Source organism: Eumetopias jubatus, unplaced genomic scaffold (genome assembly GCF_037043125.1).
Source record: "Eumetopias jubatus isolate StellerSeaLion01/CBP00866 unplaced genomic scaffold, mEumJub1_p1.0 scaffold_13, whole genome shotgun sequence".
In the NCBI taxonomy this organism is placed as follows: domain Eukaryota; kingdom Metazoa; phylum Chordata; class Mammalia; order Carnivora; family Otariidae; genus Eumetopias; species Eumetopias jubatus.
This window is the reverse complement of record NW_028274819.1, coordinates 7497109-7510575: the sequence shown is the minus strand read 5'-3', so window position 1 is coordinate 7510575 and position 13467 is coordinate 7497109. Positions and strand designations below refer to the sequence as shown.

The 13467-nt window shown below is 57.4% G+C and overlaps 2 protein-coding genes across 3 annotated transcripts; one reads left to right on the top strand and one right to left on the bottom strand.

Annotated features, from left to right (window-relative positions):
• The first annotated feature begins 2255 nt into the window (after window positions 1–2255).
• Window positions 2256–11225, top strand: PPP2R5B (protein phosphatase 2 regulatory subunit B'beta). Of its 2 annotated transcripts, XM_028118195.2 has the most exons (14): window positions 2256–3094; window positions 3571–4030; window positions 4793–4989; window positions 5599–5700; window positions 5842–5934; window positions 6062–6192; window positions 7502–7561; window positions 7660–7768; window positions 8312–8365; window positions 8442–8492; window positions 8615–8734; window positions 9617–9744; window positions 9970–10071; window positions 10440–11225. In XM_028118195.2, exons 2-14 carry the CDS (start codon window positions 3832–3834, stop codon window positions 10585–10587), a joined length of 1494 nt encoding a protein of 497 aa, XP_027973996.1. In that variant the 5' UTR covers window positions 2256–3094; window positions 3571–3831; the 3' UTR covers window positions 10588–11225. The 2 variants fall into 2 exon arrangements, with proteins under 2 accessions (XP_027973996.1, XP_087873915.1); XM_088017789.1 differs by lacking the exon at window positions 2256–3094 and having other exon boundaries at window positions 3313–4030.
• Window positions 11218–13367, bottom strand: GPHA2 (glycoprotein hormone subunit alpha 2). The gene is made up of 4 exons (XM_028117977.2): window positions 12472–13367; window positions 12017–12119; window positions 11669–11853; window positions 11218–11555 (listed from the first exon to the last, which is right to left on the bottom strand). Exons 2-4 carry the CDS (start codon window positions 12111–12113, stop codon window positions 11454–11456), a joined length of 384 nt encoding a protein of 127 aa, XP_027973778.2. The 5' UTR covers window positions 12114–12119; window positions 12472–13367; the 3' UTR covers window positions 11218–11453.
• Window positions 13368–13467: the final 100 nt, after the last annotated feature.

Here is a 13467-nt window from a genome sequence, read left to right as displayed (position 1 = left end):
TAAATTAATAATAATTAAAGTGATAGACACAATGAATTGAGCCTGTGTGATGTCCTGGGCCATGGGCTTGTCACTTTATAGGCGTTACTTCATCTGCTCTTCACCACACCCTTGGAGGGAGGCACTATTAATATCCCCATTTTACAGGAGAGGAAAACTGAGGCTGTGTGTCTAAGAGCCTATGGAGCAAGTGAATGAACAAACATCACTTCTCCCAAAGGCAGTGGGGATGGAAGGGTGTATTCTGGAGTCCAGGGAAAGTTGTCCTGATGTCCAGACTAAGAGAAGGGGTCATTCCCTTGCTGTGAGAATGGGGTGCATCATGTACAAAGCTTGGGAACACAGAGCCATTCTCAGTATCCAGGCCCCCAATCCGGGTGGCTGCTTCTTGGGCCAGCTTCCCTCCAGTGAGGCTGTACTCACGTCTGTGACGTAGCACAGTGTCTGCACCACAACAGAGGAAAAAACAGGACTCAGGGGCACAAAAGTCTTTCCTGCTGCCTCCCCCAGTGTGCCATGAGATCCACAGAAGACCAACTCCAAAGACCTAGTCATTCCACAACCTGGCCCGGGCCTTGGAGCAGGAGCTGAATGGGAGAATAAAAAATACAGAGTAAGGAGAATGGTATGTTCTCAGGAGGGAAGGTGGTGTGGGGGCCCCTCATATATTTCTGGGATGAAGACCCGGGCCATGGTTCCTCTCCACAGAGATAAAAGGGGGGAGGGTCAGGCTTTGTGGGGCCTTGGGGGGAGGCTCTCCCTTTCCCAGGGATGGTCCACCCCGAAGAAGCCCCTCAGGGAATTCCCTTCAGTGGCCTTTGGATAGGTGTGGAAGGGATCATGGAAGGTAGCCTGGGGGCTGTGGCTTTTGACTTGATCCATGGTGGAGGGCCTGGATTTTGCATTTTGTCTAAATTGTGGTAAATTACACATATCAAATTTACCATCTTAACCGTTTCTAAGTGTACGGTTCAGTAGTGTTAGAGATACTCACATTTTTGTGCAACCAATATCCAGAACTTTTTCATCTTGGAAAACCGAAACTCTGTACTCATTAAATGACAATGCCAAAACGGGTGAACTGTGTGGTATATGAATGATATCTCAATAATGATGATTTTAAAAAGGAATTTTTACCCAATACCCCCCAGGTGACACTGTATCTATCTTGAGACCCAGTTCAAATGCCACTGCTTGTAGGAAGTCTTACGTCTTCCACCATTCAGGCCCCCAAATCCTCAAATGGAGCACACCCTTTCTATAAAACATGAACCCTCCACACTCATTCTGGCCTGGAGACCCTCAGAGTTCAGGGCACTAGCCTCCAGGGAGCCTAGCGTGGGAGGCTGGAGCTGGTGCCCTCCTGACTCAGGCTGGGAGACCTGTGGTCCTAGCTTTGCGACCTTGGGCAAAGCACTTCTCTTCTCTGGGCCTGGGGGTTCTCACCTGGCTGGAGAAGGCTCTGTGGGCCTGCTGTCCCCCAGCTTTTTCTGCACGGATGTGGGACGGGCTTCACTTTCTGAGCCTGGGAGGTAGGCAAGGAGAAAATTGTGGGTTTTCATTTGACAGATAAGGACACCAAGGGCAAGGTGGACAAGGCCGGCTGAAGATTACCAAGCAGGGGGGCTTCTGGCAAGCTCCTCAGTCGTAGAGCCCTTACCCCACCTGGCTAAACTACGGCCTTTGCTTTCTGTTGCTCCAGCAGGTGGGCACCTCTCAGGGAAGATGGCTGGGTGGTCACCAAGGCTTAAGGCAGGGTAAGAAGACTCTGAAAATGGCCCCAGTCCCGTTCCCGACCTCAGTGTCCAAGTCTCATTGCCCGTTCCTGCCGTTTACATGAACCAGTTAGTTGTTCATCCCAGGCAAAACTTCTGGGTGGAGATTTCACAGTGTAGTGTAGGGGATGGAGTTAAGAGATATAAAGGGTGTTGGGGTCCAGGGTCCTAAGAAGGAGGCCCGAGACTGTAGGCCAGGAACTTTTGTCCAGAATGCCAAACTCCTGGAATCCCAGCTGTACCTTGGATGCCCTGCAGTAGAATTTTGAACCAGAGACCCCACTATCACATCTTAGGGCCTAGAGGGGTGAAGGGAGGTCTGTCCAGGGAGGCCAGCTTGCCTGGGGTGGGATGGCACGCCAGGGAGCACCCCCTGCTCGGATGCTTTGCCATATCCACGCTGGCCCTTTAAACCCTACACCATGATGTCACCATAGACAGCAAGGGATGGGAGGGGGACTGCAGGCCTGAGGGCGGACTGCATTTCCCAGCAGTCTTGGGTGCACCACACCTCTCCCAGCAGGCACTGGTTCACCGCAGACTATTTAACCAGTTCAGTGCCCGTTTCCAAGTGGGTTTGACGTGTCCGGCCATTCTGGGGTGAGGGTGGGATTCCGCCGCGGGTGGAATGCCTGGGGCACAGATGAAGCGGGCCAAATCTTTGGGCCTGGTATAGGATTGGGCCTTTCTCCCGTCACGGTCCTGGCCTCACCCCCAGCTTCCTGGTGCAGACTTCCGAATCCTCTCTTCCGATGCAGTCTCCTTTCTAGAACGTGGGAGCCTAGCCCCAGTTGGACCCCATCCCGCTCTGCTTAAGCTTTGACCCCAGGCCCCTGCAGGGGTTACCCCTTTGGTCTGGCATCCCCCTTTAAGCAGCGCGGGGACTACATCTCCCAGTGGCCCTGGGAACTTTCTGACGCAGCACCCCCCTCCACCACCCCCCACCCCAGCCCTCGGGGAGGTGCGGGCCGGGCGGGGGGAGGTGACTTGATGTCATCCTGAGCAGCTGGGCGGCGGGTGCCGGTGCGCACAGAGCCAGGGCTCCCGCAGCGCCGCGCCGCGCTGGGTCGGGTCCCAAGACTTGAGGAGAGGTCTGCACGCTGCCGGGGTAGCCCAGAGCGCACCGGACGCCCGCACCCCGAACTGGGGCTGAGCTGGGGGCATGCTCCGGCTCTCCCGGAGCCCGAGAGAGAACCCAGGAGCGCCGCCACCCAGAGCCAGCGCCCGGAGCGGAACCGCTGCGAAGGAGACCTGAACAGCCGCCCCTTCCCCACCTGCAGCCCCCGGTGGTTGGGGACGGGAGTCTGGGCTTCTGAGAAGTGAGTGTTCCCCCCCACCAGGAGGCAGATGAGATTTGGGGGGCGAGGAAGGAGGAGCTGAGGTGGAGGAGGTTGCCAGATTTTAGGAGGGAGGGGTGGCGTGGGGATAGGGCCCCCATTCTTGGGGAAGTCGCTGGTGGCCTGGATTAGTGGAGCAGAAGGGGGCCCCATTCTTTTAGGGGCCAGGGATTAGGATGGGGTTCCCCATTCTGGGGTAGGGGCTGGTTCGGGGGATAGGCCCCATCCCAAGAGGGGTTGTTTTGGAGCCTGGGATCTTAAGGTCTGGGAGAAGGGTGGGACATGGCTCCTGTGGGAAGAGACTGCACATGTATTTAGGATCTGAGCGAGGGTAGGAGGGAAAAGAAGACTTGAGCACTCGGACTTGGGCAGCCCCACACACTGTCTTTCCTGGAAGAACTGACAGGCTCTCTCTGTTTCTTTTGCTGGTCTCTCTGCCCTGACTGCATTTTCAAAAGAGCCAGGGTGAGAACCCTAACTGGACTCTTCGGGACCCCCAGGAAGGACCTGAGGCCTGAGCCATCCTCCTCTCTACTCTGCCTGCCCCCAGGACTGGGCAGTTGCCGAAGGCCCTGGCGGGGGGGGGCCCAGACTGTGGTTGTGTGCCCCCCCCCCCCGCCAGGATGGGCCCAAGTTAGTCAGCCTCACCCCATTCGGCATCCTCCAGGCCCAGAGGGAACCCCAGGGGCTCTGAAGGCTTGACCCACCACCTGGCCACCATGGAGACAAAGCTGCCCCCTGCAAGCACCCCCACCAGCCCTTCTTCCCCAGGACTATCTCCTGTGCCCCCACCCGACAAGGTGGATGGCTTCTCCCGCCGTTCCCTCCGCAGGGCCCGGCCCCGGCGCTCCCATAGCTCCTCCCAGTTCCGCTATCAGAGCAACCAGCAAGAGCTCACTCCACTGCCGCTGCTCAAAGGTGAGCCCTGCTGCTGGCTGCCAGGGTACCTGAGTCCCACAGCGGGCAAGCAGGGCTGCAGCGTGTAGTGACAAGCCCTGGCAGCCGTGATTAGAGGGTTTAGATGGCCCCTTCCAGGCGAGGGACTCCACCACTGGAGATGACCCCCACCCCCAGGCCTCCAGCCTTCTCTGCTGACGCATGGCCTGACTGGCCTGTCATCTTTGGAGGTGGGGCATCTGGAAGTGGCGCCACCCTGGGGGGCAGACCAGGGCCAAGGGTGGGGCCCAGAGCCTGGGTTCCAGGAGGCCACTGCTAGGGTCCTGGAGCAGGTGCTCAGCATGGCTCCCTGTGATCACCATGTAGTCTCCCCACCTCTGGGTCACAGGGCCCTCAACTGGCTGAGCCAGAGAGCACCCAAGAAATCCTCAGGCCCCACCCTCCTTCTCATTTCTGGCTCTTAGAACAGAGCGCCAGCTATGAGAGGGAGGCATGGTGGTTTCGGGCACCTGTGGAAAGCCCGGGCATCCAGGGTCTCTTACCTTGCTTTAAGTCAGGCCATCATGCTGTCTGAGCCTGGGTTAGGAGGAAGAGATGCAGCTCCTTTACCCTGCAGGAATGGAGGATGGGACAGGAGTCATTTGCTCCTTGCAAAGAGTGGGGGATGTCACAAGAGCAGGGGGTCTGGGGGCAGGGGAGGCTGCTCTGTGGATTCGGAGGGCACACCGATGCCCAGAGCCGTGGTAACTGGGGCGCAGGCTCAGCCTCCTCCCTTCTCCCCAGATGTGCCAGCCTCGGAGCTGCACGAGCTCTTGAGCCGGAAGCTGGCCCAGTGTGGGGTGATGTTTGACTTTTTGGACTGTGTGGCTGACCTGAAGGGGAAGGAGGTGAAGCGGGCAGCACTGAATGAGCTGGTGGAGTGTGTGGGGAGCACCCGGGGGGTCCTCATTGAGCCTGTCTACCCAGACATCATCCGCATGGTAAGCACCTGGCCCCTGACCTCTGGGGGAGGGCTTGGGGGACATGGAACCCTACTGACCTGCTTGCGGTCCTCTTCTTCTGCAGAGAATACCTGCCTCTCTCTGGCTTAGCCTCAAGGCCCCCATCTTTCTCCCCTCCCCCCATCCCCCAGCCCCACTGCGTCTGGCCTGAGTAGGTCCCTCAGTGCCTCCTGGGCCTGACCCACCCTACACTTGGGCTTATGCTCTCCTGAGGCCTGGTGTGCACTCCCACCATGCCCCTTACTGCCATGGCCTGGCTCAGGTGCTGCTTCTTCCGTGAAGCTTCTCAGTGTTCGAGCTGGAAATCTCCTTTGTGCTGACTAGAGTGTAGACCTTACCACTTAACATCTTGTCTTCCCTGCTGGACTGTGCCCAGTAGAGGGCAGGGATGTGTCTTGTTTATTTCTGGGTCCCCAGCACCGCCCCCCCCGCCCCGGCCCAGGGCTTCCGTGTGTTCAGGTAATGATTGATGAGGAGTGACTTGCTTGCAGAGGCAGGTGCTGAGGCTCATTAGAACTTTGGATAAGAGACCTCCTGACTTCTGCCTTTGAGGGCTCTTCCTAAAAGAACCCTGATCCTGCCCTTCAGATCTCAGTGAATATCTTCAGGACCCTACCACCCAGTGAGAACCCTGAGTTTGATCCTGAAGAGGATGAACCCAACCTGGAGCCTTCCTGGCCACATCTGCAGGTGTGGGGGGCTGGGGAAGGCAGGACGCTGAGTTTCAGTAGAGGGGAGAGGGTCAAGGAGACTGGCAGAAGGGGGCCATACAGCAGGGGGAGGAGGGAGGCTGTTCCTGAACTCACCTTTTTGTCTTGCCCCCTCTCCCAGCTGGTATACGAGTTTTTCCTGCGTTTCTTGGAGAGCCCAGATTTTCAACCCTCCGTGGCCAAGAGATATGTGGATCAAAAGTTTGTGCTGATGGTGAAGTGGGGAGCCCAGGCCGGGTGGTGCCGTGGGACAGGGGCAGGCTCTCTGAGGGGTGTGGGGATAGGATGGAAGCGACCTGGGCTTGGCCTCCCCCCCTGACCCCTGACCCTGGGTCCCCTAGCTCCTGGAGCTATTTGATAGTGAGGACCCCCGGGAGCGTGAGTACCTCAAGACCATCCTGCACCGGGTCTATGGCAAGTTCCTGGGGCTCCGGGCCTACATCCGCAAACAGTGCAGCCACATCTTCCTCCGGTGGGTGCCTGCTGCCTGCCCAGCTGAGACCTGGGGAGGGAAGGGAGAGCTGTAGGGGAGAAGATGGAGGCAAAGGCTCCCGTGAGGTCAGCAGGGCAAGGGTATTTATTTCCATTTTACAGATGAGGAAATACAGACTGAGAGAGATGGACTGGTTTGCAGGGACTAGGCCAGTCCTGGGGGCCTAGGATCAAATCTTCTGACCCTTATTGTGCTGAGCCATATAAAGACCCAAATAAAAAGATTCTTTCTGCAAATGTGTATTGAGCAACAGTGCCCACTGGGCATAGGGGCCCACGTGGCCTTGTAGTTGGATTGGCTTTGGAGCTCAATGGCCTTTTTGAGTTTGGTTCAAATGTTTCGGTGAACGTGGGCAGATTATTTCAGTTCTCTCATCTCTAAAATGGGAATGATAGCTCTACTCACCCCGGGACAGTCATCAGGGTGAAATGAGACAATGTCTCCAAAGCACACAGTATGTAGCTCTTTGACCAAGGCTGGGACTCTGAAACATTAGCTCTCGCTCTCGCTCTCGCTCTCGCTCTCTTTCTCTTTTAATATTTTATTTATTTATTTGACAGAGAGAGACACAGCGAGAGAGGGAACACAAGCAGGGGGAGTGGGAGAGGGAGAAGCAGGCTTCCCGCCGAGCAGGGAGCCCGATGCGGGGCTCGATCCCGGGACCCTGGGATCATGACCTGAGCCGAAGGCAGACGCTCAAAGACTGAGCCACCCAGGCGCCCCTGAAACGTTAGCTCTTATGGTATTGGCGTACAAAATAGCTGAGAGAGATCCCTGTCCTCCAGGAGCTCCAAGTCCATTAGAACCCTTGCTTACTAACTTTGGGGGCAGGTGTCATTGAACTGCTGAACCTCGATTTCTTCATCTGTATAATGGATCTAATAAGCCCTATCTCTCATTATAATTTTGAGAAGTACGTAGCACAGAGTAGGCGCTCTAAGTGTTTGTCATTCTTTCAGTTGAAAGGCATGAAGAGCGAAGGATGCAGGCTAGGTGCCTGCTGACTGGATGGGGGCCAGAAAATGAGAGTTAGGGTCTGGGGGAGAAAGAGACAAGTTAGAATTCCTCATAGAAGAGGAGTTTGAGCCCCAGTGCCTGGGCTGAGGAGGGTGATTCAGAGGTGGGCGTGGATCTCAGTGGGGCCTGGTTTGGGAAGGGAGCTCAGCCTCTGGGGTTGGGAGAGAGTTGGATTAGTGTGCAAGGTGGGGTGGCGGGTAGGATGGCTGAGGGAGACGGGGCCTGCTGTAATTGCTCTGAGCCCTTCTGCATCCTGCTCTTCTTCTCGCAGGTTCATCTACGAACTTGAGCACTTCAATGGTGTGGCTGAGCTGCTGGAGATCTTAGGAAGGTGACTCTCTGGGCCTTGGCTGGAGCATCAGGATTCTGGGAGCGAAGACTGAGGCCCGGTCATCTGAGCCCTCCTCCTCTCTTCTGCCCCCTCCTCAGCATCATCAACGGCTTTGCACTGCCCCTGAAGACCGAGCACAAGCAGTTCCTGGTCCGGGTCCTGATTCCCCTACACTCTGTCAAGTCACTGTCTGTTTTTCATGCCCAGGTAAGGCCCAGGCCTGGCCCTGCCGCAGCAGAGAGGTGCCGACAGAGTCAGGGCGGCCGTGGGGTCAGCCCAACACTCTGCTCCAGCCACACTAAGTCATGAGCTCATGGGATCCTCCCTCACCTTCTTTTTCTTTGCTAAATCTGTTCCATCCACTTTAGATAATTTCCACAGCACTTTAAGGCTGATCTCAGACATCAGCTTTGTGCAGCCTTCCCAGCCTTTTCCGTCCCGGCCTGCCCTAGGCAGGATTAAACTCTTCTCTTTCCATATTCCCGTAGATTGTGATGTAGATTTCAATTATGGAAACTTTTGTGAAATTTATAAGGGCTAGTTTGCAGCATGTTCCCGCTGGGGGCACGTGGTTGTGTCCCTGCACACAGAGCGTGGTGCCTGGCACATCCGAGGTAGTCGGCTAGTCAGTAAATGTTTGGTGAATGAGAGAGGAGACACAGTGAGGGAGCAAACACCTGGTGTCCTGTCATGGTCCCCTCCTGACCCCAGTCTTCTTTCTCTCTACTCCCCCCCCCCCCCCCGGCTCAGCTGGCCTACTGTGTGGTGCAGTTCCTGGAGAAGGATGCCACCTTGACAGAGCACGTGAGTACCTCGGGGCGGGGCGGAAGGCAGGCCTCACCCCTGCAGGTCTGACTCCTTTCTGCCTCAACTCCCACAGGTGATCCGGGGGCTGCTGAAATACTGGCCAAAGACCTGTACACAGAAGGAGGTATGAAGAAGGGCTCTGATGTCCCCCAGAGGGGGGTCAGGAGGGCTCTGGTTCCAGAGGGCAGCCAAATGTGTTGGGGGGGGGGAGATGGGAAGTGCTGTCTCCCGTGTCCCCACCCCCAGGTGATGTTTCTGGGGGAGATGGAAGAGATTCTTGATGTCATTGAGCCCTCCCAGTTTGTGAAGATCCAGGAGCCGCTCTTCAAGCAGGTGGCCCGCTGTGTGTCCAGCCCCCATTTCCAGGTATGGGGTGGGAACAGGTAGGGGTGGGAGCCAGGGTATGGACGAGGAGGGCAGACCAGTCGACCTAACACAGCTCCCTCCACCCTCAGTTTCACCCTCTCGACCTGCCAGGGTCTGATAATGGGGAGATGCTGGACTTAAGGTCAGGAGACCTAGGGCCAGGCCTCAGATATGCTCCCCACGGGCTGAAGGGCCCTGGGCAATCACTTTGCCACTCGGATCTGATGAAGCTTCCTCATCTGTGAAGTGGACCACAGTGATCTCTTCACAAGGTGGTGATGAGGACTAAAGAGAGTGTCGGGCCAACCTATTGGGTAGACTGGAGTGTGCTCCAGAATGGGTTCTTATCCCCGCTCCCCTCTTCTTTGTGGCTTTTGATTCCGTTAGTCCCACTCTAGTGCCCAGCCGGGCGGTTCCACTTCCCCAGGCTGGCTGTAGTTGCTGTTTTCTGCACATGTGCGCAGACGTCCGCCCATTCACATGTGCCTTAACCTGGTGGAAGTCAAGTCTTCCTCCCAGGGACTCTGGCATTTAAGTTTATTAAATACCTCATGTGATTCTTACAACAGCCCTGGGGAGATAGCTATTATTAGCTCCATTTTACAGTTGAGAAGACGGAGGCTGAGAGGTTAAATGCCTCACCCTAGGACATCTGTCCAGGGTGTAGTGGAACTAGGATTCAACCCTGAGCGTTGGATTGCACATCAGTGCTCTTTTCTTTTCACTACATTGCCGCCTCCTGTGGGTCAGACGAGCCCTGGGGATTGGGTGTGTGGAGGACAGGGCTCCCTGGGTTGTGGGGGTGGGGGGTGGATATACCGGGCCTTGCACCTGCAAGGGAGGCCACTACCAGGCGCTCACTCTGCCACCCTGCTGCCCCAGGTTGCAGAGCGGGCTCTGTATTTCTGGAACAATGAGTATATCCTGAGCCTCATCGAGGACAACTGCCACACTGTGCTGCCTGCTGTGTTTGGGACCCTCTACCAAGTCTCTAAGGAACACTGGAATCAGTGAGTGCCTAGGCCTTGACCTAACCCACAGAAGCTGGGTCCAGGGCCGGCCAGTCCAGACCTGAGAGGGTCAGGGATGGGAAAAGGGGCAGGTTGAGAGCAGTGCCTGCGGTGTTCAGAGCGACATGTGTGTTTGGGGAACAGGGGTGGGCAGAGCGCTAGGGAGGGAGATGGCACCAAACGAAGCTGTTCCCATTTCCTCACCCCTCCCCGGACCCTGTCAAGAACCATCGTATCTCTGATCTACAACGTGCTCAAGACGTTCATGGAGATGAATGGAAAGCTGTTTGATGAGCTCACAGCCTCCTACAAGCTAGAAAAGCAGCAGTGAGTGTTGGACTGGGCATGGGGGGAGGGGAAAAAGCAGGATGGAGCCGGCTCCTTGCGGCTGGAAGGAGCCTAGGAGGACGGCCCCACCTGCTGTGTGATCAGATGCTTAGTCTCTCCCTGTGTTCCTGCTGGACCATCCATGCCCAGCTCCCCACTGCATCCCCTCCAGTCGTGTTCCCAAGTCTTCTTCCAGGTCTGGAGCCTCCTCCCGTTCAGCTCCATGACCACAGGCCGGGGCTGGTTTCCCAGTGCTCTTTTCCTTAAGCGGAAGGTCCCGTAAAGTCCCTTTACAGTTGGGTGGTGGTGAGCGAAGCTGGACGGTAGGTGGGCCCGGGTAGGGGAGCTGCCTCACCCTCTCTCCCCAGGGAGCAGCAGAAGGCCCGGGAGCGTCAGGAGCTATGGCAAGGCCTGGAGGAGCTACGGCTACGCCGGTTACAGGGGACCCAAGGGGCCAAAGAGGCACCCCTCCAACGGCTCCCACCCCCGGTGGCCACCAGTGGGGGTCAGAGCTAGAGATCCCCTAGAAGGGGAGGAGCTGAATCCAGAGCTATCAGTCCCTCCATCCCCTCTTCCTACCCAGGGGCCCACAGAGACACACCTACCCCTGGCCTTGCCAGAGCGGGCTTGGAGGGCTCCCTGCCTGGCCCAGCGTGGGCAGCTTTCACTGTGGGGAGAGGAGGAGAGGAGATGGTGGTCCTGGCAACAGAACTCGCAGGCCTTTGTGGCAGGACTTGACCAGGGCAGGCTTGACCGGGAAGCTGCCACTGGGGACTGCACCTGCCCCGCACAGCTGGGCTCCAGACTGCAGGCAGGTTCCCCCCCTGCTCCTGCCTAGAGCAAGGGGACTCAGCCCCTCGCCTGCCCCGCCTCGTGCCAGCACGAGGTCCTTCCTCACCCTACCATGGGATCCATGGTCTATTTATTCTCCCCAGCTCACCCCAACACATGCCCCTGGGGCGTCTTCTTTCCCTCCCCTCCCTCACCCTGTACTTCCTTGTCCCCTTTTTATTTATTGGGCAGGGGGAGGGGTGAGGGCACAGGCAGAGGAGATGCCCCGTGTCCTAGGGTGGGGGGGGTGTCACAGTTACCATGGTCTGTCCCCCTTCCCCTGGCTGGGGGTAGACTTTAAATAAAGAGAGCAACTTGAGAACTGCTTGCTTTATTTAGGGGTAGGGACAAAGAGGGGAGTGAAACGGTGACAGACTGGTTGGGAGGCCAGGCCGAGGCAGGGGAGAGGCAGAGACTGGCCTCTTCTCAGGAGTGACAATCACAGAATCTTAAGAGAGCGGAGCTGTTGTCCTCGAGGAGGCTCAGGATACACAGGACATACTCCAACTCAAACCCTCTGACCAAGGCGGAGGAGGAAGGGAGAGGACGGGCTAGTAGCGTGACAGGCGACACATGTCACACTGGCAGGCCCTGGCCGTGAAGATCTCCAGCTCCTCCCTCCGGTCCCCCCCACACTGCAGCTGCACCTTCACCTGCAGGAGAGGGGGACCCGTGTTCCATTCACCTTCCTTGGGCCATCTGCGATCTCCGTCTCCCCTGTCTCTCCCCATCCCCGAAGAGCCACTGCTGGGCTGGGCTGTCTCACCTTCTTCAGGCCACTGATGGTACAGCACTGAGAGACGGAGGTCACATTATGTCGATAGCCACTAGCCACCAGCACGGAGTACCGGGAAGGGAAGGCGCTAGACTCACAGTGGCCCACACAGGCCTGTGCCACATGGGAGCCCTGGCAGGTGCCTTGGCGGTCACTTCGCACTGTCACATTGAAGGCTAGAAGGAGACAGGCGAGTGGGAGACAGCGCCTCTGCAAAGCCTCACCTAGCTCCTGTCGCCAGAACCTCCGCGTGGGTCCATTGAGGGTGCTGCCTGCCCTTCGGTCCCATCCATTAGCGCTCGGCTCCCACCCAGGCTGTCTGCTCCCAGGGTTACTCACGGTGCAGGTGGCAGCCTGGGATGGCCGCCTGGCGACCCCAACCTTCCGTGACCGCCAGGACCAGGAGGCAGAGGAGCAGCATTTGGGGGGATGCCATGGGGATCTGCAACACAGTGGGCAGCTTGCTGTCTCTAGATAAGTGTGCAGGCGGGAGGGGCAGTTCTTTACTGTGTGCCTCCTGGTGAATGAGCCAGGGTGAGGCTGACCTTTCTGACTGGGGTGAGGCAAGCCTGTGAGCCGGGCTGTCTTTTTCCCCCGTAGCTGCCTTTGGGTGCATGTTGTGTCTGCTTGTGCGTCTCTCATGATGGGTGTGAGTGTGAGCAGCTGTCAGCCCACGGCAGTGATTCTCCCCTGGAATCTCCTGACACCTGGAGTACAAACATCTGCCTCCCTCCATCGGCCCCATTTACAGGCCCCAGGCCCTCCCCAAGCTCCTCCTGCCTCAGGCGGCTTACCACTTCCAAAGCCCGTGAACCGAGTGGCTCGCGGAATGGGTTCCTCAGGTCTTCCGCTCGTCTCCAGACAGCGCCGGTTCTCCGGATTTTTATTTGCCAGCGTCCTGGAGCCACGCCCTCTTGGGGATCAGCTTACAGGCCTGCCTCCCGAGCAGAGGCCTCGGAGCAACCCCACCTGGGAGATCCGGCTCTTCTCTGAGGTGTAGTCCTCAGAGAGTGGCTTCTGCCGCTTTCTGCTGCCTGAGGTCCCGGGCTGGGGGCAGTGAGATGTGGAAAAAAGCCCAGGAGCTGCTGGAGTGGGCGGCTTGTGTGCACGTGGGGAGAGGACTCAAGACTGGGCTGAGTTGTGGCCGCCAGGGTTCTCTTCTCTGCTGTGTGACCTTGGGCAACACACTCCCCTGTTCAGGGCCTTGCCACCCCAACCCTAAAGCCACTAAACTCATTCTTGCTTGTCCCTTATCCACTGCACAGGAAGAGGGTTGGAAGGATATTTTTATGGGCAAAGGAACTGACACCAGTAAGGGCCCCTTGAGATATGCTGGGTGGCAGAGTTGGGGAGAATGGGGGGTTCTAAGTCCATTTCAGACCTTCATTTTCACTCGTCCTCCTGGGGGTCAGCCACAGAGGGCGGCTGCCCCTAGTCCCTGGAATAACAGGGACCTGACTCCTGGAACAGTCTGAGGCTGTCAACACCAGCAAAGCCCATCTTTTGGTCCAGCTCTGGCTCAGGTTTTACAGGTAAAGCAGCTAAGGCTCAGAGAAGGAAAGCTACTAAAGGTCACACAGTTGACGTCAGGCCAAATCTGCTCTCCATACGTGGTGCTAAATTACACTTGGGGCAAGAATGTGGCAAATGGAAAAGATCCCTAGTCAGCAGTAGCTGCATGGGCTCGGGCCGGCCAGGGATCAGAAAGAAGCCTATGGTGATTTGGCCCCCACGTCCCAGGGCCACTGCCTCACTGATCTGCTCAGAGAGGCAGAGCCAGCCGCACACAC